Here is a 21,551-nt window from a genome sequence, read left to right on the forward strand (position 1 = left end):
TTAATCCGCCTCCCAACCCTTCTCCTAGTGCCGGGTGGGTCAAACCCTGGCAAGTCACAAAGCCCAATAGGTTCTTCCTCAACTGGTCATGTTCCAATTGCTGTCTTTGCAGCCACTGCTGCTGCATGTGTTGCTAGCGCTGCGTTTCGTGCCGCTTTCCTCTCCCTAACATGTTTCTTCGTGAACTCATCAAGATAACCACGCATCTTAGTGTACTTCCATTGTTGGTTCTGTTTGCAGAGTTTTTTTGAATAGATTCATAAGTGACATGTTCCTGAACTGCGAGAAGAAGTTGGCCCCCAAATGCCGCATGCACCAACGACTCTGCATGCCCTCCGTGCGCCTCAGTGTGGTCGGCGCTTTCGCTCCTCGATCCGTCTGTGTGCCTTCCCGATCTCGGAGGTGTTCGGGAGGTGGAGGCATCCTGCGAACCCAGTTCGGATCGTGATCTTGGTGGGCGTTGGGACGATGGTGATAGTGGACACAACAGTTGCCCTATTGACTGGGATGACTCTGATTCGCCGCTGGCTGCCCTGCCGTCTCGTAAGCGTCAGCGTACGCAGCGTCAGCGTCCGGCGGGTGGTGGTAATAGCCATTGCCGGCCGACGGGGTCTATGATCTGGAGGTCGGCTACCCCGGCGCCTTCCGCAACGGTGCCGCTTGCCCCGACGCCCTCCGCGGCGTTGCCTTCCGCGACGGAGCCGCCTGCTCCGGTGGACCCTTCTCCCTCGCTTGCCCCGATGGCTGTCGCTGGTGCAATCCAGGATCAGCGCGTGGAAAGCCGTATCGTGGACCCTTCTGTCCTGCCTTCGTTGTCGATTTCTCGTGTGCCGGTTTTTCGAGGACGCGACGCTGCCGTGTCTCCGATTTCCCGTGCTGACGCTGGAAGTTAGACATCCCCCTCTCTATGGGCCCAGGTGGATTTGGTAAATCGGCCGCCCGTGACTCCTTTGCTTTACTCCTGGTCTTCCACCGCTTGCGGCCAAGGCTGTCGCTGTCTTTGGTGTGGAACCCTACCCGTGGATTCCTGTGCATTAGCGCCCGCTGGGCCCGTCGCAGGATCTTAACCTGCAATCGGTTAGGCTCTTTGCCGAGGGACCGGAGGCTATGCCTCTGTCGCCTGTTGTCCTTCACCCGGGGACCAAGACCGTTGTCACGACTTCCTTGTCACCTGTCTCCGCTCTTGTTCCGGCCGTTGCCCCTTTGCTTGTGGATCCTCGGCCTGCGCCAAGTGGACCGTCCTCCCTTGTGCTGGATCGTGTGCACCCCACGGTGTCCCCTGCCACGTCCCTCTCTGTGGATTCTGTGGCCCAATCTTCGATTGCGGCTTGGTTGGATACTAGGGCTTCGCTCGATAGGCCTGTGGTGGATACTTTCCTGGATCGCATCCAACTCGCGCTCCCTGAACCCATCCTGTCTGTGCCTATTGTCCAGCGCTGTCGTCCTGTGCTCGCTGCTGACTTCTCCCCTCGTCGCAGCCCTCGTCTCGCGTGCCACCCCAAGGCTACTTGCTGTGCCGTCCGCATAACGCAAAGGGTTCTCATGTCCAAGCTGGGGATCTTGGACGCTCACGACTCGTTCACCGATTCTGAGCTGCAGCGCTACAAGGCAAAATTTGATCACCCGCTGCGGCTCGTGGACATTGAAGCTCTTGCGGCCCTCTTTAACTTAGGGATCGCTGTGGAGGCCGGCGCTGCCTAGCTCCGCCAGGCCCTCTCGTTGTTGTAGGTCTTCTTCATGGAGTGTGACAATTTCTCTATTTTGGTGTGGAATGTTCGTGGACTTGATTCGGGTAGATGTGGAGCCATTAGGGCGGTAGTTCTTCAATTAGATGGTGCGGTGGTCTGTCTAGTGGAGTCGAAACTAAACTCTGTATCCTCCTTTGACATTAATTCCATCCTTGGCCCCCGCTTCGACGGGTTTGATTATCTTCCGGCTGTGGTTACTAGGGGTGGTATCGTCATTGCTTGGCAATCCTCGCGCGTTTCTCTTGACTCTTTCTCCGCGAGATCTTTCTCCATGTCGTCGGCGCGTATTTCCTAGTCTGGGGTGATCCTTGGTGGCTGTCGGTGGTTTACGGCCTGTCCACTGATGCGCTCAAGCAGGAATTCCTCTCGAAAATCCGGGATATTCGAGTGGATTGCCCTAGTGCGTGGGCCATTGCCGGTGATTTTAACCTCCTCCTTGACCCCCCAGACAAAAATAACGACCGCATTAATCGCTCGTGGATCCGGTGTTTCCGCCTTGTTGTCAATGAGCTCGCACTGAAAGACGCGCCCCTAATTGGTCGTTCTTTCACTTGGTCTAATGAACGTGTCCTCCCTACCCTTGAGAAGATCGACCGTTGGTTCGGCTCAGTAGAATGGGAAACACCGCTTCCCCGACAATCTTCTTTTTGCTGACTCCTCTTCCGTTTCTGATCATTCCCCGTTGATCTTGGGTCTCGCTCCGGCGATCGCCCTTAAACGCCGTTTCCAATTCCAATCTTTCTGGACGTCTTTGCCTGGGTTTATGGAGGAGGTTGCCCACCTGTGGAACTCTGTGGAGGCGACGCCCCTTCACCCGCTCATGTGCCTCGATCGTAGGCTCCGAGCTACGGCTTTGGGCCTTCGCAAGTGGAGTGATCGTTCTGTGGGTAGTATTAAATTCCAATTATGCTTGGCCCATCAATTGATTCTTCGCTTTGACTCGGCCCAAGACTTGCGGCCTTTGTCATCGGATGAAGCGGCCTTCTGAATTTCTCTCAAATGGCGCTGCCTCACCCTCGCTTCTCTAGAGCGCACGATTGCGCGTCAGCGTTCTCGCCTGCTATGGCTGAAGGAGGGCGATGCCAACACTCGCTTTTTTCATGCCCACGCCGTCGCGCTCATGGTTCCGTCAAAGTGGATGGGAGTTTTACTTCGGACCAGACGGCCATGGAATCTACGGCTCTTGACTTCTTTGTTGATCGCCTTGGCGCGGCTGTCCCTCGCTCGCGATCTATTGAGCTTTCCCTTCTGTACCCAGAGGAGGCTGATCTTGCTGAGCTAGAAAGCTCGTCGACCTCTGATGAGGTGTGGAAGGTTATTAGTTCTATGCCGACGGACAAAGCGCCGGGCCCGGACGGTTTTTCGCTTCGCTTCTTCCAGTCTTGCTGGCAGATCGTGAAGGTGGATGTCATGGCGGCCATTTCCGCGCTCTTTTATTTGCAGGGCCGCGATCTTGACTCGCTCAATCAAGCTCTCATTGTTCTTATCCCTAAGGTGGATGCTGCTGTGGAAATGTCGGATTTTTGGCCGATTAGTCTAGGGCATTGCTTCTGTAAAGTTTTTTCCAAATTGCTTGCTGCCCACCTAAGAAACAGATTGTCGGATCTCGTCTGTTTCAATCAAAGCGCCTTCATTTGCGGTCACTCGATTCAGGATAACTACCGCGCTCATGGTTCCGTCAAAGCCCTACACCGTCGTAAGATCCCAGCCCTGTTTCTCAAGCTCGACATTGCTGGGGCTTTCGATTCAGTTGCTTGGCCCTTCCTTCTCGAGGTGCTCCGGGCTCGTGGATTTGGTCCTTAGTGGTGTGCGTGGATTTCTCTGTTGCTGTCCTCTTCGAGCTCCAAAGTCCTCGTTAATGGCTTCCCGTCGGCCCGTTTTTGGCATGGCCGGGGGCTACGCCAAGGAGATCCTTTGTCTCCACTTCTCTTTATCCTTGTGATGGATGTCCTGGCCAAGCTAGTGGACGCCGCGGCCATGGATGGCTGCCTCGCTCAGTTTCCTTCGGTTGCCGTGAAGTTTCGTCTCTCTCTGTTTGCAGACGACGTGGCGCTCTTCGCTCACGCTTCTGTCGAGGAGCTCCACTCCATCCATGGCCTTCTCGACTTGTTTGGCGAAGCTTCCGGTCTGAGACCCAATTTCCAGAAGAGCTACGCTTACCCGATTCGTGTGGATGTGGAGTCGGTCCCGGCGTTGGAATTTCCCTGCGCCCCCGCCACCTTCCCCTGCAACTATTTGGGTTTGCCCTTGAGCTGCGGGGGCCTGAGCAAGGCGCGGCTCCTCGCCCTTGTGGATAAGGTGGCTGCACGTCTGCCTTCTTGGCGTGCCCACCTCCTTTCTCCCGCCGTCCGCCTCGTGTTGATAAACTCGGTCCTCTCCGCTTTGCCGGTTTATCACATGCTGGCTCTTGATCTTCCGGCGTGGGTCATTAAGGCTATCGACAAGATTCCTTTGGGCCGGTGCTTCTTCTGCCAAGGGCCGCCGCTGCTCGGTGGCGTGGGAGGTTGTCTGTCGCCCCAAATCCCTTGGGGGTCTTGGCCTCCACAATCTCTTCTACCTCAACATCGCGTTGCGGTCTAAGTCGTTGTGGGGTGACAAGGTCGCTGGGGAGGGTTCGGTGGTCCTTCCCCCAAATCAGCTGTGCCGCTCTTTCTTCTTGGCCTCTTGCTCCTCTTATCGTTGGTCACGGCCGGTCTATCCTTTTTTGGGTGGATCGCTGACTTGATGGCGCTACTGTGGCCAAGATTGCCCCCCTGTTGCTCTCTCATGTGGATAAAAGATCGATCTCCTCCCGTTCCGTGGCCCATGGTCGCTCTTCAAACTCCTGGGTTCACGATGTCTTCGGCGGTCTCTCTGCGGTCGCTCTGGGCCAGTTCTTGGTTCTTTGGAGCGTGTGTCCCGGCGACCGCCCTTGACACTACTTGATGACACTTGTATGTGGAAGTGGACTCCCGACGGCCGTTTCTCCTCGAGGTCGGCCTATATGGCTCTTTTCAATGGATCGGTCTTGGCCTGTTTTGATCTGATTTGGGGCTCCAAGGCCCCTCTGAAGCATCAATTTTTCGCGTGGCCGGCGCTCCGCGATCGCTGGACGGGTGAGCGGCGCCTCTACCGCGGTCTTTCGGATGATGCCACCTGCCCGCTTTGCGACCAAGAGCTCAAGACAATCGGTCACCTTCTGCTTCAATGTGCTTTCTCGCGTCACGTTTGGTTTGATGTTTTGTCTCGCAAGGACAAGAGCGCCTTCACGCCTAGTCAGCATGCCTCCCTTCGCTCCTGGCGGGAGCCTCTCTTCGACTCTTGGCCGCGTGCTGTCCGCAAGAAGAAGAGTGGCATCATCCTTCTGTCTTTGCTTCGCATTTGGATTGAGCGCAATCAACGCATCTTCCACAACCGCTGCTCTCCGGTGGTTAAGGTGGTTGAGTCGATTGAAGATGAGGCGGCTAAGTGGAAGATTGTAGGTCGTTTGAGTGAGTAATTCTTGTTTTAGGTGGCTGGGCTGTAACCGTGGACTGGCTTAGGCCTTCTTCTATATAAAAATAGTATATAAAAATAGGCACACCTTCCTTCGAGTGTGTTTTCCTAAAAAAAAAATTATATGAAGATGTATTTCGCGCAATGCTACTGTTCCCCAGGGGGAAAAAACACAGCAGCCGAACACTTAATACAGTTCTCAGACAGTGGCAAGAGAAGTTTCAGTCTCGTTGCTCAGTGCAAGAAATTCTGTCAAAACAGGAGATCAAGTACTCCAGTGCATAATGGGAACGAAAAGAATAGGCAGCAGCACTGCACTTGGAATGTCTCTCTGACCAACGGAAAAAGGGTGTTGGATTCCATTGCTCATTTGAAGACAAATTTTGCCCAAAAACAAGGAGATGATACAACGATCGGTGGGAAATAGGCCGGAGCAGTCACCAAGCCTGCTCCAAGCAAATTACATGATAATATTTTCCATCCAAAAACAGTAGGGTGAATGGATGGAAAACAAAAACACACTGCTAGTACTACCACTACTTAATGCCATAGTGAGCATATCTAGGAGTCCGCTAAACTCCTAAATATCAAATAACCACGGCATTTTTCATACCTAACGATAACTGTAAAGATAGGTGGATAAAGCATCAGACCTATTTTCCTCCGGCAACGCAACTGATCTACGGCTTCATGTTTCCTCTCTGTTGCTGGAGAGCAGGGTCGCCAATAACACACTTGTCCAGGTGCAGATCTCCGTCATCCAGATCCTCGAAATCTAGCTCCCAGAATTTCTCAGGCTTGTTGGCAATCTCCATCAGGTAGGGATCACTGGCACCGCTTCCATACGCTTGTTGACGAGTATCACAGCAAGAACTCTGTAAGTAAGGATCCACGCCCCAAATCTGCTCATCATCTGCATCCATCAGCTTGCCTGCTGTTTCAAGCACGGTGCCTGGAATCATCCCCATGTTGTCCGGCAACGATACGAGGCACTCGGCTTCAGAAGATGTAGCACCATCCAGTCCTGGACACAGCACATTCTTTCCCTTCGACCTGCCAATGGTTGGGTCTTGGCAATGAGCAGCACCAGAAGCTGTTCCCAGTAGCTCGGCTCCGGTCCCGAAATCAAGTCCATCTTGCTGCGTGTTGAATGCCTGAACCAAAGCCCCAACGTCCCCTGGCGCTTCGACCCCGTCCAGCCCGAAGTTGCCCGGCAGCATGCCATCGCTGAGGTCCGTGTCTTCCAGAAGAAAACTCTGAAGGTCTGCAATGGCGTCGTGAGCGCATGGAGGTGCAGGGGAAGATGCAGGGATCTCAGAACCGCTCTCTCCGGTATGCGGAGAGCTGGACTCACCTGAGTCTGTGCTACCATGTGGTGCATGCTTCAGAAACTTCCTCTTCACTCTGCTGGACTCGATCTCCTTATGCTCTCTGAGCATGGTGAGTTGCCTCAGGAAAGCCGGGTTCCGGAGGAGCTTGGCCAAGAACGAGACCACCTGCTTCTGCCGGTCCTCCGCTGATTCCAGCCTCTGATTCAGCGTGCTCATATGTGCAATCGTCTGACGGTGCTCCTGCTTCAGCCTGGCCACCTCCTGCAGCAGTGCCTTCTTCTCTCTTTTCAGTATGTGGAGCTCAGGGTCCACAGTGGGTTCACCTGAAGAGCAAGGCTGTGCCTTCCGGAAAATAGATGAAGCCGACTGAAGGCTGCTTTGCTGTGTCGGAGAGGACCGGCGCCGGACAATTGTCTTCAACAAATGTTTGTTATTCCGCAGAAATCCCTCATGCGCAAACTCCCATCTATCAGCATGAACCTTGCGAAAGCCCTGATTATGCCAAACAGAAAATGTTTTAGCTACCAGAAAAAGGGGAAATGAAGCATATAGAAAGCTCCATCATAATCCTTGAGAACAGTATTAACAAAAAAATAAGAACATTTGATGCAGTACAAATGCCAAGACTTCAAGAAGTGAACTTCTGAAGAATTGCACTCTATACTATATGATCCTAACCTGACAGCGCAGGAACTAGCCTAGCCACAAGTGTGTCTACAGAAATAACCCCAATAACGGCAATACTAATTCATCTCCTTGTAATCAACCCCCCTCCTCGACATGGTCAAATCCCATACTGGTACTGGTGAAATAGTTCTAGATAGTAGTAGGACTATAAATCAAAGAGATGGCGGAAGGATCTGAACCAAGTTGCTTTATACTGAGTAGTGAGTACTGACAACATCTGCCCATTCTGATCCTAGTACAACACAGGAACTGAACTTTGCCTTCATGAATCGATTTAAAGAGCCTTATGCATTGGCTGACATAAGGTACTGATCAACCGAAAGAATCCGCACCAAATGCACTAGGCTGCAGTTTGTTTGAAAGAAGAAGAGCTTAAATCTGAAAAATAAGGAGAAACGGGTGTACAACTGCAGTACTGCACCATACCAGACCTGTGAAACAGGGGGCAGCTGAGGAGTTGGGAAGAATGAGCATGACGATACAGGGCAGCAAAAAACCAAGGAAACATTCTGCAACATTTGGCAATGGAAGTGGAAACGAACTTGCATTTTGCTGCTGCCACTATCTAGACAAGGAATTTAAGGTTCGAAAAGAATTGAAATACAAGTGAGTATGCACATGTGGGTCTGGAAAGCAAGCTTACCTTCCAACGCGCAAACGTCGTATTCCAGCATATGGATTAAGCTTGCCATCACAGGATCAACTCCTCAGGATTGATTGTTGCCGTGGTCATGTTAATCCAATTCTTTCGTGCACGGCCAATTCGGTATGACAAACCACAATTCCACTAAGGGAAGGGAAAAACAAAACGCAAGGGAAGTACATCCTCTATATCCAAGGCATATTTTACAAGATTTGGGAAAATACAAAGCCAAAAAAAAAAACAGAGCACTGCGATGCATAGATACTCCAACAGAAACAGAGCATCTCACGAGCAGAGGACGAGGGCATGAATGACCCAGCGTTGGATTGCATAAAAGAAAAGAAAGAGGCAGTGGTATGATACGCACATAGGTGTTGAGCTGCCTGACGAAGCTGGAGAAGTTGTTGTGCTTGAAGTTGTGCGGGAGCACGTCGCGCGCGAAGGTGGAGGGATCCCACACCACGAAGCTGTTGCCGGCGTGGCCCCAGGAGATGACCCCGTCCAGCAGCGGCTCGCTCACCAGGTCGTAGGTCTTGGACAGAAACGGCGGCAGCTGCGGGCCCTGCAGCAGCGCCTCCAGGGGACGCGGCGGTTCGGACGGCACCGCCAACGGCGGCGGCGGGATCAGGTGGTGGTGGTGGTTCGCCGTCGGAGGCGGCGGCAGGTGCAGCGGCGGTTCCATCTCGAGCTTGGGCTCCAGCAGCAGCAGCGCGGCGTCCATGGAGGATGTGGCGGGGTTGTTGTTGTTCGCGTGGTCCATGCGGCGGGCGGCGGCGGCGGTGGCCGCGAGGCGGGGAGCGGGGAGCGGGGAATGGGCAGCGGTGCGGGGCGAGGGCGGCGCGAGGATTTATAGGCTTCGGTTGGGGTGAAACCGACATACTGTTGAGGGCGACGGGCGCCCCGCGTTGGCGTTGCAGAGCCGCGCGGCGCCGCTTTTGACCGTTCACGGGCTCGGGACGGACGTCGGCACTTGGCGGGGGCTCCGGCAGGCGGGCCCCATGAGTCAAGGCGGTGCGGGCACATGCCAGAAATATCTGGAATTCTGGGGGTGGAGAGGAAAGTGCAGAGGAGGCCTCACCGCCAGGCGAGGGACTTTTGCTTGGCGGCGAAGAAAGCAGGGGAGATTTTTTTTCCTCTAGCTCCCCCGTCAGGAGTGAGGTGGTGGTGGCGAATCCTGCGTGGAGCAGGCGGGGGAGCTGGAGATGATGGCGCGAGCGTGTGTGGCCGGATGGGCGGCGTCCGCCTGTAAAAGGAGAATGGCGGACAGATATGAAGCCGGGGGTCGCCGGTCGGTCGCCACGCCGGCGGCCACGTGCCGCTCGAGGGCAACAGGAAATAACTGCCACGTTTGTTTCACGGCCTACCGTGGATCTGGAGTATACATTTTTCTCAGAAAAATATCAAGAGCCTCGTGGTTCGTAGGACTTCAAAAAAACAAGAACATAGAAATAGACAATCTTCAGGAATTTAAAACACAATAATATGCAATAAAATATGTCTGATTGCAGCATGAGGAAATTACAAAAGTCATCCCGTTATGTTAAAACGAAAGGAGAAACACAGTTTTTTTTAGTGAGGTTAGAACCTATGGCAATTTTGGAGACGCGATGCTCATGTTTATTTTGGGTTGAAGCCTGACCTAAGGTGCTACAGATATGTTGTTGCTGTCTCGTCATTGTCGGAATAGTTAACGGACTTTCATCTTGGTGACCTCCGCCAATTAGCCCCCCACCCCCCACAAGTCATTGCCGTTTAGACAGACAAAGGTTCCTACATATTCTATGATTAAAAAAAGAGAGAGATCAGATTAAGGATCTCTTGGATCAGAAGAATAGGAAAAATGGAAATACAATATTTGTTTACTCGGCAAGTGCCATTTTAATATTTTCGATGGGGATGGTTTGTGGTTTGAGTTACTTCGCAACAAATATCTCTATTCCTAAACTGTCTCGGTGACTGTGAGGGCGACTTACTCTCCATTTTGAAAAGGTCTTCTGAGGATGCGACAATATTTTTTTTCCCGCATGTATCTTGTATTGTCAATTGTGAGATAGGAGTCTCCTTTGGGACGATAAATTGTTGGGCTCTTTCACGTTAAAGGAGCAGTTCCAACTCTGTTTCGTATTGTGCTCAATTGTCATGCCTCGGACTGAGGTTTGTGGTGCGAGCATCGCAATACACTGTTCACAAGAGCAATTGTTTGGGCGCATGTATAGCAGCTTGGGACCAGTTGTGTGGGAAGCTTACAACAGTGAGTTTTACTGATCAACCTGATTCAGTCTCTTAGAGTTTGACTGCATCGGGTGGGTTATCCGTGCAATGATTTTATAGGACACTCATTGATATTGATTGTTCTTTTCGTTGGCAGATTAAGATTCCTCTTGAAATAAAGATTTTCCAAAAGAAATTGCGTCGACCTTAGTATGGCGTTCTATCTTTGTGACGATTACCTCCCCCTAGTCGTGTTGCGAATATGTTCGGTCGTTAGCTCTCAGGGTCAGGCAAATTACTTCAATCACCCAATCTTGTTGGTGCTTCTACGATTTGTTGGTCCATTTGGAATTGCAAAAATGATTCTTAAAAGCTTCCAACTTTTGACATGTTATAATTCAGGCTGCGCATTGGATCTATACCTGGTCCTTACTGCATCAAATGGATGGAAAAGTCTTTGGAGAGGAATTCTTCAATCGTTTGGGTGGCGTGTCAATAATAGGCTAGGAGCACCATATTTTCTTTACTAGCTTTTGGCTTTTGTTTTGGTACGTAATAACTTTGAGATACAATTGTTCGCAACTATTTAAATAATAAGATGGTTGTGCGTATCGATCGATGTAGAGGCCGCAGGCTAGCCCTTCTTTCGAAAAAAGGAAAATGAAGGATTAAGATGTCATGCCATGTGGAATTATACAAAAATTCAAAACATAGGAATCAACGGTTGAAGTTTTTAGGTTGCACCATAGAAAAAAAAATGCAGGAATTATGCATAACAATACGAGTGTAAGCCATAGTTGTTAGTGTCATAGACACAAATGATTTTCCCCCCAAGAGATTTAACCTCTTGCTGGAATTCCTATAGAATTAGGGCATAAGAACCATAGGAATTTTAGAGAATACATCTATTATATAATTAAAACAAAAAGACATGAAACCGTCACGTCCTTCCGCAAATGCTAAATAATCTTCATCGTCAATCATTGTGGGTCTAGATTATAAAAGCACAGATCTAAGGCAGAAAAAATAAACAACATAGAAGTACACATATATAATTGTGAGTTTTTGGTGGAAGAGGAACCAACCAATACTTTAAAGGAGATATTGAAGAATACTATACTTTGCTGAAAGTGCGACAAAATCTATAGTGAGTTCTAGTCGCACAAATGCCGCAGGTCACCCGGCTAGTTCCTTTGAACCAAAGAATCTATAGGAAAAATTCATATGGTTAGAATCCTACCAAAATCTCCCGTGAAAATCCTTCAATCCATAGAATCCGTAACTGTATGCTCATCCGTCTAACCAAACAGAATACTAGCTCTTCCTATCAACCAACCTAAATGACTCTATTCTTACCAATCCTGGGCTCAACCATCCGTCCCTCCAATGAAATGAGTAAAGAATAATTACACATATTGAAATGTGATGCGAACTTCAATGAATTCCAATTCAAATAAAGTATGTGCTCAGTTTGGTTGCATCCGGATATCCATAGTTCCACATAAAGTCTGTAACGGCAGTAACAGGCTTAATCATTCCATTCTGTTTCTTTCATCCAGAAGAACATGATATCAAATCAAACAAAAAGACATATCCAACCAATTAGGTATACTTTAGCACTGAATTCGAATGTGAATAGTCCGCAAAAGTAACATTTCAGATCTCAAAAGTCCGCACCATAATCCTATCCATATTTATACAAATTGAGAGATGAATAGAAATAGATGGGAACAATTTGTCGTATTGCAAAAGCTAAGCCATGCTTATATGAAATCGGATAATTACAGATAATTCACATATTTTTCATATGTATACTTTTGAGTTTTGCATAGGGCGAAGTACATATTTTATTGAAGAGATTTAAAACCAGACCAATATTTCCTACTGCAGGATTGAGTTTGAAGGACAGAAGATCTATCACTCATATACTATCTTAGGTTCTTTCGATAAACACATTCATGCTTTATTTATCGTGTACTCAAACAGCTCCAACGCATGATGTGTTACTCAATTCAGTATTTTCGTACTACCGTTTTTCTTATTGCAAGCTAACACATGATTAGCGCCAGGGTCACATCATGTCAGCAGGCAAACTTCTAGATGGTTTTACGAGCAATGATGTAAGAACATGTAGGGACACCATTTGGTGCCAAAGAATGAAGATTTTGTTTAAGCACAAAGAGAATGGCTTCATTAAAAAAGTTTGTTTCTTTCCTATGAATGGATATTACTTTCATGCATAGACTGAATGACTATTGAAATAGCTTATTCATTTTTATTAACAGTACATTGTAGTGTCAATATAGAAATCGTCAGGAACAAACACTTTGTCAGTTCTAATGACAAATGTTATACCCTATGTAAGAACTATAATCTTGACTTTCATAAATCGGACATTGTGCTAACAAGTACTGAACCTCTCAAATCAATAGATAGGATAGCTAGTCACCTTTTTGTAAGCTATCAAAAGATGTTGGGATCTCCAGGATAGGCCTCATGAGCTGTAACTAATGTTCTTCTTGTAGTTGATGGGGTGGTAATACCTTGATAAGAGGTTTCAGGGATTCCATGATACTGGTGAAAGAGGGTCGTCTCCAGGGTTCTCTGAGTATACAAATAAAATGTTCCATCAATAAATTTGAGCACGACTCATGAGAACAAACATATCAATAGTAGCGAGTGTGTTCATAGGTACTTCGCCCAGCAAGATTCAATTATTGCCGCCACTTTTGGATCAACACTACTTGGAATCTCAGGCCTTCTTCCCCTAAATCCAACAGCTGCTACCACCTGCACATGGAAAACTTGGCTAGAATATTTTTACTGAAAAACAAGCACTCAGAAACATCAGTGCACTACAGAAAACAAGAGATGCAAACCTGAGCTGGATTTAAATTACTCCATGGCTGCTGCAAAGTCATGAGCTCCCATAGGATAACAGCAAAGCTGTACACATCAGACTTTTCATTGGATGGCTCATCACGTAGAACTTCTGGTGCCATCCACTCAGGCTAGTGAACATAACAGAAAATGACTTGATGGCGTGGATTTAACTGAAATTGAACAAGGATATGTATAACTTACAGTCCCTGCTGCAGTCTTGGATGACAAAAATGTGTTTGCCTTCAATCTGGAGAGACCAAAGTCACAGACCTGCAGCATTGTAAGATTACTTTGGTTAAGGAAGTGGGAGATAAAATTAGACAGTCGGCAAGGCAGCTGGCGATCAGATTATGGATCCAGATTCCTAATGTGGCAAGAACAGTATGGAAAAAAGTAAACCATAAGTGTAACTGAAGGAAATATTCTCCAAATAAAAGTAAAAATGAAATGAAATTATATTAAACAGATGAAATTGAATGGTAACGAAGTAATACTTTCACAGTGTATTTTTTGTCAACCAACAAGTTTGGTGACTTTAAATCCCGATGAACTATTGGAGGGTTGCGCTTATGAAGATAATTCATCCCCTTTGCCTGTATATAAGATCACACGTGATAAGTATATCTAAAAAATATATTTAGTTTCTAAGGTCCACCTTTACTTTATGTAAATCATATATCTACTCAACGTTCTGTATTGAGGAAAATATTGATGATTTTACCACATCGAAGGCCATACTCAAGCGCCGCCTCTCGTCTAGATTTTCCCTTGCACCATGCCTGTGTAAAAGCCTGTATAGGTTACCTCTGCATTTAAGGGGAAAAGCATAAGACCGTTGCAAGCTACACTATATGGAAGTGCACACATATGGTTTATTTCAAGAGAAAAAAATCATGAAAATAGTGATCATAAAGTACAACACACCTTGATAGATACTCGGTCACAATTGAAAGGTTGGGTGGCTGAGTAACAGCACCCATAAGAAGAACAATGTTTGGATGTCGCAGACTTTTCATAATTGCAACCTACAGAAGAGAAATTCCAACACATTAAACTATAAAGATATTTTACATGATTATATCAACTTATGGTTCAGCCGGTTCCCCTTGATTTCGACTGTCAGGCATTGTCCTGGCAGTCTACCTGTTTTTTCACTTTCTGAGAACCTCTAGACAACTGTGAACCATGTTGATTTCTTTAAATGAAATCAGGAGCGCGCTCCTTTTCTCTAAAAAAAAAATGTATGCAACTCTTGGACAAGGTAACATCTTAAGCATCATTTATTCAAAGAATACGTCGGACATTAATTTTGATGCAGATGAGAACCAACCGGACCAAGCATCTAGTTATCAATTACATGAATCCATGCAGAACATAAGTCAGATAAGTTCAGTGATGTTGTCATCTCTATCCATATCTGGTATCACAAAGGATGAAGGAAGCATGATAAAAAATGTTAGCTGCAATTTTTTTATTCAAATGCATGCGAACGCAGCCTTATACCTCCCTTAGAAACTCCTTGAGACGCTCTGGATGGAGATCCTGATCCATTAGAATCTTCACAGCAACATCCTGAAGTAACAATGTTAGAGCAACTCTTTTCATACTAAGAATAGCTACTGGAAACTTAGGTTTCTAATGTGAAAGAAGCTTGCTGGCTGGCCTCTGGCCAATATTCATCGGTGTACTGGATATACCTCTCACAAATGTAATTAAGTTAACATGTCAAATTAAGGATTCCAGAGAGGACATTGCAGGATGCATGAAGAGGGATGTCGCGTGTATATGTTCCTATTAGTGTGCCCACAGGCATGTTGGCAGGTTGGAAATTAATGCACGTGGATAAACAGGCATGGGCATGGGTGGCCTCTATCCATACTCTTTTCCAAATGGATGTTCTCACCAAATGGACTGCAGTCTGGCCAGCAGAAGACATCTTTCCTACAGAACCTCAATTATTGATCCTCCAATTTTTTTAGAAACACAGTGCAGACACTCACAAACACACACGTACACTCACGCAGTACAGATACAGACGCTATGGCATTTTCAAGCTGTCTTAGCTAATTAGTACTAGTTTATTTCTACAGAAATGCCTTTACATCTGTGATGGGTCTTTGATGTTAGATGCTGTCCTCAAGTGGCCTCCTTCGCCGGGGTCAATTAGTACTAGTTTATTTCTACAGAAATGCCTTTACATCTGTGATGGGTCTTTGATGTTAGATGCTGTCCTCAAGTGGCCTCCTTCGCCGGGGTCAAACTCCACAGGCCAGTATTCTTTGACATCTGTACTTTGCATTGCAATCCTTCTCAGATAGATAAACTCTTCCTCCGCAGACATATGATTTCTGAAGATTCAAGAGATAAATAAATTTTGTTTGCATTAGACTGTGAATTATGTTGCCTGACATACTGATTTTACTTCCTTTCTTTTTTGGCTTGGTCATGTGTTGTTGTGGCGGGCACAGTACCCACGGCTGACAGGCATGGGCAACCACTACCTGTGTGCCTACTGTGCATATTGTCATTCCTATTATCGGAGAGTTCATAATCCAAGTTGTGTACTTACAGGTTAAAGTGAGATATAGAGAATATTTCATCAACCAAACCATGAATGCTTGCAATAAACGAAAAGGCAACATACCGAGCCATTCCAATCTGCACGGTGCACAGTTCCAAAAGAACCTGAAAATTATTTTATTAGTACAAACTGCAATAACTTGAAATGGGAGACTGGTTATTCATTCTTCTAAAAATGTGTGCACTAAGAAGCCTAGTACCCTAGAGTACCTGAAAGGCACACTTTGGCTACCTTCAGCCAACAGTGTATGCAGACTTTATTGTGTGGTACAATGGAGATTAAACACCGAAGTACAACAGAAAAGTATCATCTCAATGACAAAACATACCAGCGCCGATTTTTTCTCTCACAGCAAGTTTGTTCCATGGAATAATCAAGTCCTCTATGTTTAGAGAGATATCACTGAAGGGATCACTTTGTTCAGATAGGGTATCTTCAGGAAAACTGAAATTGTTATTAATATTATTAGCCTTGGATGCTGGAAATATCTAATTTACTTATCATCCTATCTGTATACCTCCTTTGCCTTATAAAATTTCCATCTTGACCGTTTCGTTGAGCATCACCCTTAATATGAGAAAAGGTAGCTTGCAAATCACTTTTTGTTGCGCGTGATGGCTTTGGACCAAGATTTGATCCCATGCCCTCATCTAAGTCAACAACTGTTCCTGACATTATTAAAAAAACAACAACAGATGATATAGTGAAAAGAAGAGTGTGTGTGCGGAAGGGAAGGAGGGGGGAGGGAGAGACCTGCGGCTGGAACATTGAACAAGAGATTTAGTGATTGACAATCAAGGAAATACTGCTTGGCTAATGACTTGAAGTTATCAACAATAGCAACTGAACTGTGTTTCGGTGGGCGCAATGGTGATGAAATGGACATAGACGATAGACCATTCAAAAGGGAGTCAGGTTCAGACAAGAAGCCTGGGTTCCCTATCAAATCAATTAGATATTCCCTGCATTTGAAACAAAATAAAGTCAAGAACTGATAAAGCTACCATCTACATCCAGATACGTTGACGGATGGAACATAAACATAATTTATAAGGCAAGATTCAATACATAAATTCAGTTACAACATGGCAACATTTTAGGTTTTTTTTTTCTCAAGCCCGCACCTAAATGCGCGTCATTTTGTATTAGAAGAAGGTGTCAAAGCGACGCAACCGAGTGCGGTCAAGTACAAAACAAAAGGTCACAAAAGCAAATCCCACAAAAGAAGAACAAGAGAAAGAAAATAAAGACAAAAACACAGAAGCAAGGCAAAAACCGTTGTGCGAGATGCCCTCCTGGATCCAATCCACAACGCGACCGACGGCCATCAGGGACGACAGCTTTGTTGACTGGTGGCAATTGGCTTGCGACTCCGCTCTGGCGCCTCATGTAAGGGAACCTCCTCGATGGTCGTGCTCACAGCGTGGTGGATCTGGAAGCACTGCAATTCTGCCATCTTTGACAACACTCAACCTTGCTAGGCTGCGTTCCTCAACACCACTCGGGCAGAGGCCCACCAATGGACGATGGCGGAGGCCAAGAGCTTAGGAGCGCTCCTTCCGGCAGGGCTTAGCAAGTGGAGTGTCATGTTGTATCTGTCAGGTGTGGGACCATCCGTGGCCTTGTACATGAGTTTCTTTCTATCAATGCATCGAGACACAATGCTTTGAGTTTTCTTGAAAGAGAAAAAACTGTGCTGGCCCGCAGCTGTCTTAGGCTGCTAGCAGATCAGGCAGCCTAGCATGCCAAGGGAGGCGTCTCAGAGCCTTAGTGACAGCCAGCATCCGCAGTTTGGCTCATCAAGGATGGATCTACAAGAGCACCACAGTCAGGCGAAGCCCTGTCAAAGATGCAGTCATTGCGAAGCCTCCACATGGTCAAGATGATGAGCAACCATCTGCTTGCGCCTTGCTGGCCTCCATTCACTCGGCCGCGGACTGGAACCAAGAGAGGAAGTCCTCATCAAGTTCCTGCCATCCTGCGTGATGCCTTGAAGCAAGAACTGTGCCAACACAGCATGCCAGACCACCCTCACAAAGGCGCAGCCAGAAAGGGGGTGAGAGATCAATTCGTTGGCTTGGTCGCAGAACAGGCAAGTCACCAGGTTTGGTAGGCCATAAACTTGTTATCCAGCTTGTAAGTCTCGGTTGGTAATTGGCCCAGCACAGGTTCCAGATGGAAAGAGGGACTCCCAGGTATGGAATTTGAAATGGCTTGATTGGGCACACCAAGTTTTGCTACTCCCATCCGACGTGGCGATGATGAGGTAACATTAGGCTGGCTGCTAAGAGAGATAACATCCCTTTCGTTCACCTCATCCCAAAGTCATAAATATTCAGGTAAATTGAAGATTCCAATAGAAATGGGAATAACTTTATGAGCATGCATGTACAAATCACTTGTAGGATATGTTTGACGAGAAGCTGACAGCAACATAATCTTTACACATCATATCTCCGAAAAAGAACCTTGGTACCATAAATTTAGTTATATATTTTGCTATCCTCATCTTTGTAATAATTGGTGACATACATTGTAACCTATTAGGCATAAGGTCGTGGTTATTAAGGTCATGGGTTTAGCACCCCATTCTCCTTATAAGCAAAGGCACACAGCTCCTCTTGTGTGTTTTCATTTCTTTTTTCGTTGAATACTACAATATTTAGCAAAGGTGCAACACATTTGGTCAGGATCACAACCTGTTGTGGCAAAAGCGCACCAAGCAAGAGGCAGCACCAACAGCTTTGCAATATTTGCATCCCCTCACAATTCGACAAGGAAGATTGATAGAATCTGCTAGGGTCTGTTTCCCAAAAGAACAGAAAATAGGATCAGTAGAGAACTGGAATCAAGATTCAAGAATAATAGGATAAAAGAAAATGAAACATGGAACAATATACAGCATCTTTCAAAGCTGTGCATAATCACTGGATTAGTACTCTATTACAAAACAAAGATATAATATATGCTAACAAGGAAAATTCTAGTTCGGCTGAAAATACTGCCATTGGGGATGAAGACCGTAAATGTCAATTTTGTTTTCTATATAGCTGCAGAAGCAGGGTTCTTTTTTGGGAAGCAGAATAGAAGCAAGGTCACCTTGAACAGCAACGCTCGGTGGGAACAAAGGCCAACTGATAACTTCCCAATCGGAAGCAAAACAGAAGCTGAGCTAATCTTGAGGAACCCAACGGAGTCTCTCCACCGGGGAGCCAACTCATGTTCTTCGGTGGATGCTACTGAACCCCTTAGACAGAAATAGATTCATGTAAGACAGACAGGAGGAATAGATCCAATGTACCGGCAAGATCGCATAGGAAATTAAATTGCATATCAGCTCACCCCATCTTCACGGACACAATGCTGGCGAGGCGAGTTGTTATTTCCTTGGTGTCGGCACAGCTCCGAGAGACGTCAATCGCGGTGCTAATCTGCTGCCTCAGGTCATAGTCGGCCACCTTATCTATGAGAACGATCTCAATGGATGATTCGGTGGGATTCAAAGCCTTGAGGGACTCGATGGACGGGACACGCCCGCCGTCCTGCACGTCGGTGCAGAGGGTCCATATGAAGGGATCCATCCCCTGGATGAGGTAGAAGCCATCTGAGACCTTGTCGGAGTAGGACAAGCTGCCATTGACCTGCCACGCCATGCGGTGGTCAGCACTAGAATCAGTCAGACGTTCGTCGCATTTCTGAAAAACTGACGGGTAGAGAAGTGGGGGGGGGGGGGGGGGGGGGGCGGAATTTGCAAACCCAGAAGCGGTAGGAGAGGGACTGGGGCGAGGTGGCGATGTCGTGGTGGTCGGCGGCGGAGGAGTCGAGGAAGTTAGGGTCGGCGGCGGAAGCGGCATCGGAGCAGAGGCGGAGCGCGAGGGCGAGCTGGAGCTGGTAAGCCTCCTCCGCCTGCTGCGCCCAGCTTTTGCTGCCGCCGCCGCTGCTGCCCGGCGGTCGATCCGCGTCGCCCCTGTGCTCCGCATTGGCGACGGTGGAGACGGAGGAGAATACCTCGCCGTCTTCGCCGCCGACGCTGCTCCCGCTGGACTGCCGCTGCAGCCGCAGCCAGTCCGCCACGCCAACGCCCAGCTGCGGGCTGTGCCGCTGCGGTGGGGGCTTGAACGAGGAGGCGGCGGCGTCGGAAGCCGCTGGAGGGTAGTGCGGCGAGCAGCCGTCGTTGCTGGTGCTGGTGGGAGGAGAGGTGGCGAGGAGAGAGTAGGGCGCAGGGGCGCGCCTCCCGCCGCCGCCCATCATCGGTGCGGGCCACTTGGCGTCCTTCATCTCGCGCCGCCCCTCGCGTAGGCGCGTGTCGAGCCAACGGCAGCTATCTACACCTAGCACATCCCTGGGCCTTTTTAGTTCGGCGTCGGCGTGGCGCAAGGGGGGACGGCGATGGAGGAGAAGAGCAATGGAGTGCGTGCGTTCCTCGGAGAGTGAAACGGCAGGTGGACACGACGACTGGCGGATTGGACAAGTGGGGGTACGTGCTCATCTTCGCCTTGGTTCCGATGCATTGCATCGCTCCCGTGCCCCTAGTTCCCCACGAGCGCTTGTCCCCCTAGTGGTACGTGTGGGCAAATCGGTGTTCCTGCCTCCGAGGTAGATTTTGTACCATTAATATCTTCTTCGTCTTGGATGAAAGGTCGAAAGCAAACTGAGCTCTATTGCGGACTACTCCAGCGTAAAACCCTGAAGCGCTTAACGTAGCAAGCGCCTGACGACAGCTTTTCGATCAATGTGTAAAATAGGTTCACTTTGACCACTATGACCACTAGGCTGATCCGAAGATATCGGTCGTCGAGATAGACGGTCGTCGATCCGCTTGTGTCAACAAAGACCCGAGTGTTGTAATTTGGAATCCTACCGTTGGCCATCAAATCAAATCATCTGTCTCTAGCGCTCTCAACAGAAGTCTGCCGGCAGCGCACGCACTGGTGGGCGATACACATATTGCTCGTGAAGGCCCTCCGATGCTTTCACAAACGTCAGCCGGTCTTGGCTGACAAATCATTTCAGGTTTTGTTTGGTATTAGTGTATTTTTTAAACCACTAATGTTTTGATATTTGAGATTTTTGGACTCTGAAAATGAATGAAATAGGGAGCGAACGTTCGTTCCTTGGTCTTTTGGCGACGGGGAGAACTAAAGTTCCCATTTTACGAAATTAAACTTTCGCTCTCTAGCCTTCTGACGCGGCGGGGTAAAGTTGCCAACCGCATAGAACCAAAATTGTCAGCCTCACAGACCAAAGTTGCCACTCTACAAAACTAAAGTTGCCATATCAAGGAACTAAAGTTGTCACCCCACAAGACACGTGGCACGATCTCAGGCAGAGCCTTCTCAATCGGATGGCTAGCAGATTGTTCGCTTCGAGAGACTAAAGAGCGAACGTTCGCTCAATATAAATTCCGTTCGATCAATGTAAATAGGTTCACTTTGACCACTAGGCTGATCCGAAGATATCGTTCGTCGATCCACTTGTGTCAACAAAGACCCGAGTTTTGGAATTTGGAATTCTACCGTTGGCCATCATATCCTCTGTCTCTAGCGCTCTCAATAGAATGGAACGGCGCACGCACTGGTATAAGAACCCAAAACACTAGTGTTTTAAAAAAAATATGAGAAGCGTTTCAATTTGGTACAAAAATGAGTGTTTTGTGGGGAAAACTAGGTATAATCCCCTCTAATTCTTCATACCAAACAACCATTTGGGATAGTGTTTTTCAATTCAAAGTGGATAATACACTAGAAAATCACAAAAACACTAGCGCCAAACAAGCCCTCACGCTTCAAATGACCAGAGAGCCCATTCAGGTCATGGCTACTGTCTGTCTATGCAGGTAGTAGTATATTTCTCCATCTTCATTCAGGCAAGATATCGCCTACCCCTTGAGGCTCTGTTCGGTTGCATCGATACCGGCAGGGATTGAAATGGATTCGGGGGAACATGAACTAAAATTTCACTCATCCTAGTTGATCCCCACCGGGTTGGGCATA

The 21,551-nt window shown here is 47.8% G+C and overlaps 2 protein-coding genes across 10 annotated transcripts; both read right to left on the minus strand.

The window, feature by feature from the left end:
• Nucleotides 1-5,554: 5,554 nt before the first annotated feature.
• Nucleotides 5,555-9,135, minus strand: LOC100841057 (heat stress transcription factor A-3). 3 transcript variants are annotated; one of them, XM_010237185.3, is made up of 3 exons: nt 8,251-9,135; nt 6,577-7,045; nt 5,555-6,486 (listed from the first exon to the last, which is right to left on the minus strand). In XM_010237185.3, the coding sequence occupies exons 1-3, from the start codon at nt 8,641-8,643 to the stop codon at nt 5,903-5,905; spliced, it is 1,446 nt and encodes a 481-aa protein (XP_010235487.1). In that variant the 5' UTR covers nt 8,644-9,135; the 3' UTR covers nt 5,555-5,902. The 3 variants fall into 3 exon arrangements, with proteins under 3 accessions (XP_010235487.1, XP_003575055.1, XP_010235488.1); XM_003575007.4 differs by having other exon boundaries at nt 5,555-7,045; XM_010237186.3 differs by lacking the exon at nt 8,251-9,135 and adding an exon at nt 7,672-7,963 and having other exon boundaries at nt 5,555-7,045.
• A 1,891-nt stretch (nt 9,136-11,026) lies between these two features.
• LOC100838916 (serine/threonine-protein kinase CTR1) lies at nt 11,027-20,041 on the minus strand. Of its 7 annotated transcripts, none has more exons than XR_002965530.1 (17): nt 19,315-20,040; nt 18,901-19,199; nt 18,658-18,805; nt 18,258-18,361; nt 16,312-16,520; nt 16,076-16,226; nt 15,887-16,002; nt 15,622-15,662; nt 14,481-14,549; nt 13,902-14,002; nt 13,699-13,783; nt 13,472-13,570; nt 13,179-13,247; nt 12,974-13,105; nt 12,790-12,884; nt 12,544-12,698; nt 11,027-11,301 (listed from the first exon to the last, which is right to left on the minus strand). XR_002965530.1 is itself a non-coding variant. In XM_014901401.2 (16 exons), exons 1-16 carry the CDS (start codon nt 19,834-19,836, stop codon nt 12,602-12,604), a joined length of 2,331 nt encoding a protein of 776 aa, XP_014756887.1. In that variant the 5' UTR covers nt 19,837-20,040; the 3' UTR covers nt 12,335-12,601. The 7 variants fall into 7 exon arrangements, 4 of the variants coding, with proteins under 4 accessions (XP_014756887.1, XP_014756888.1, XP_014756886.1 ...); XR_002965528.1 differs by lacking the exon at nt 11,027-11,301 and adding an exon at nt 11,320-11,602; XR_002965529.1 differs by lacking the exon at nt 11,027-11,301 and adding an exon at nt 11,320-11,642.
• Between the last annotated feature and the right edge of the window lie 1,510 nt (nt 20,042-21,551).

This window comes from Brachypodium distachyon, chromosome 3 (assembly GCF_000005505.3).
Source record: "Brachypodium distachyon strain Bd21 chromosome 3, Brachypodium_distachyon_v3.0, whole genome shotgun sequence".
NCBI lineage: Eukaryota > Viridiplantae > Streptophyta > Magnoliopsida > Poales > Poaceae > Brachypodium > Brachypodium distachyon.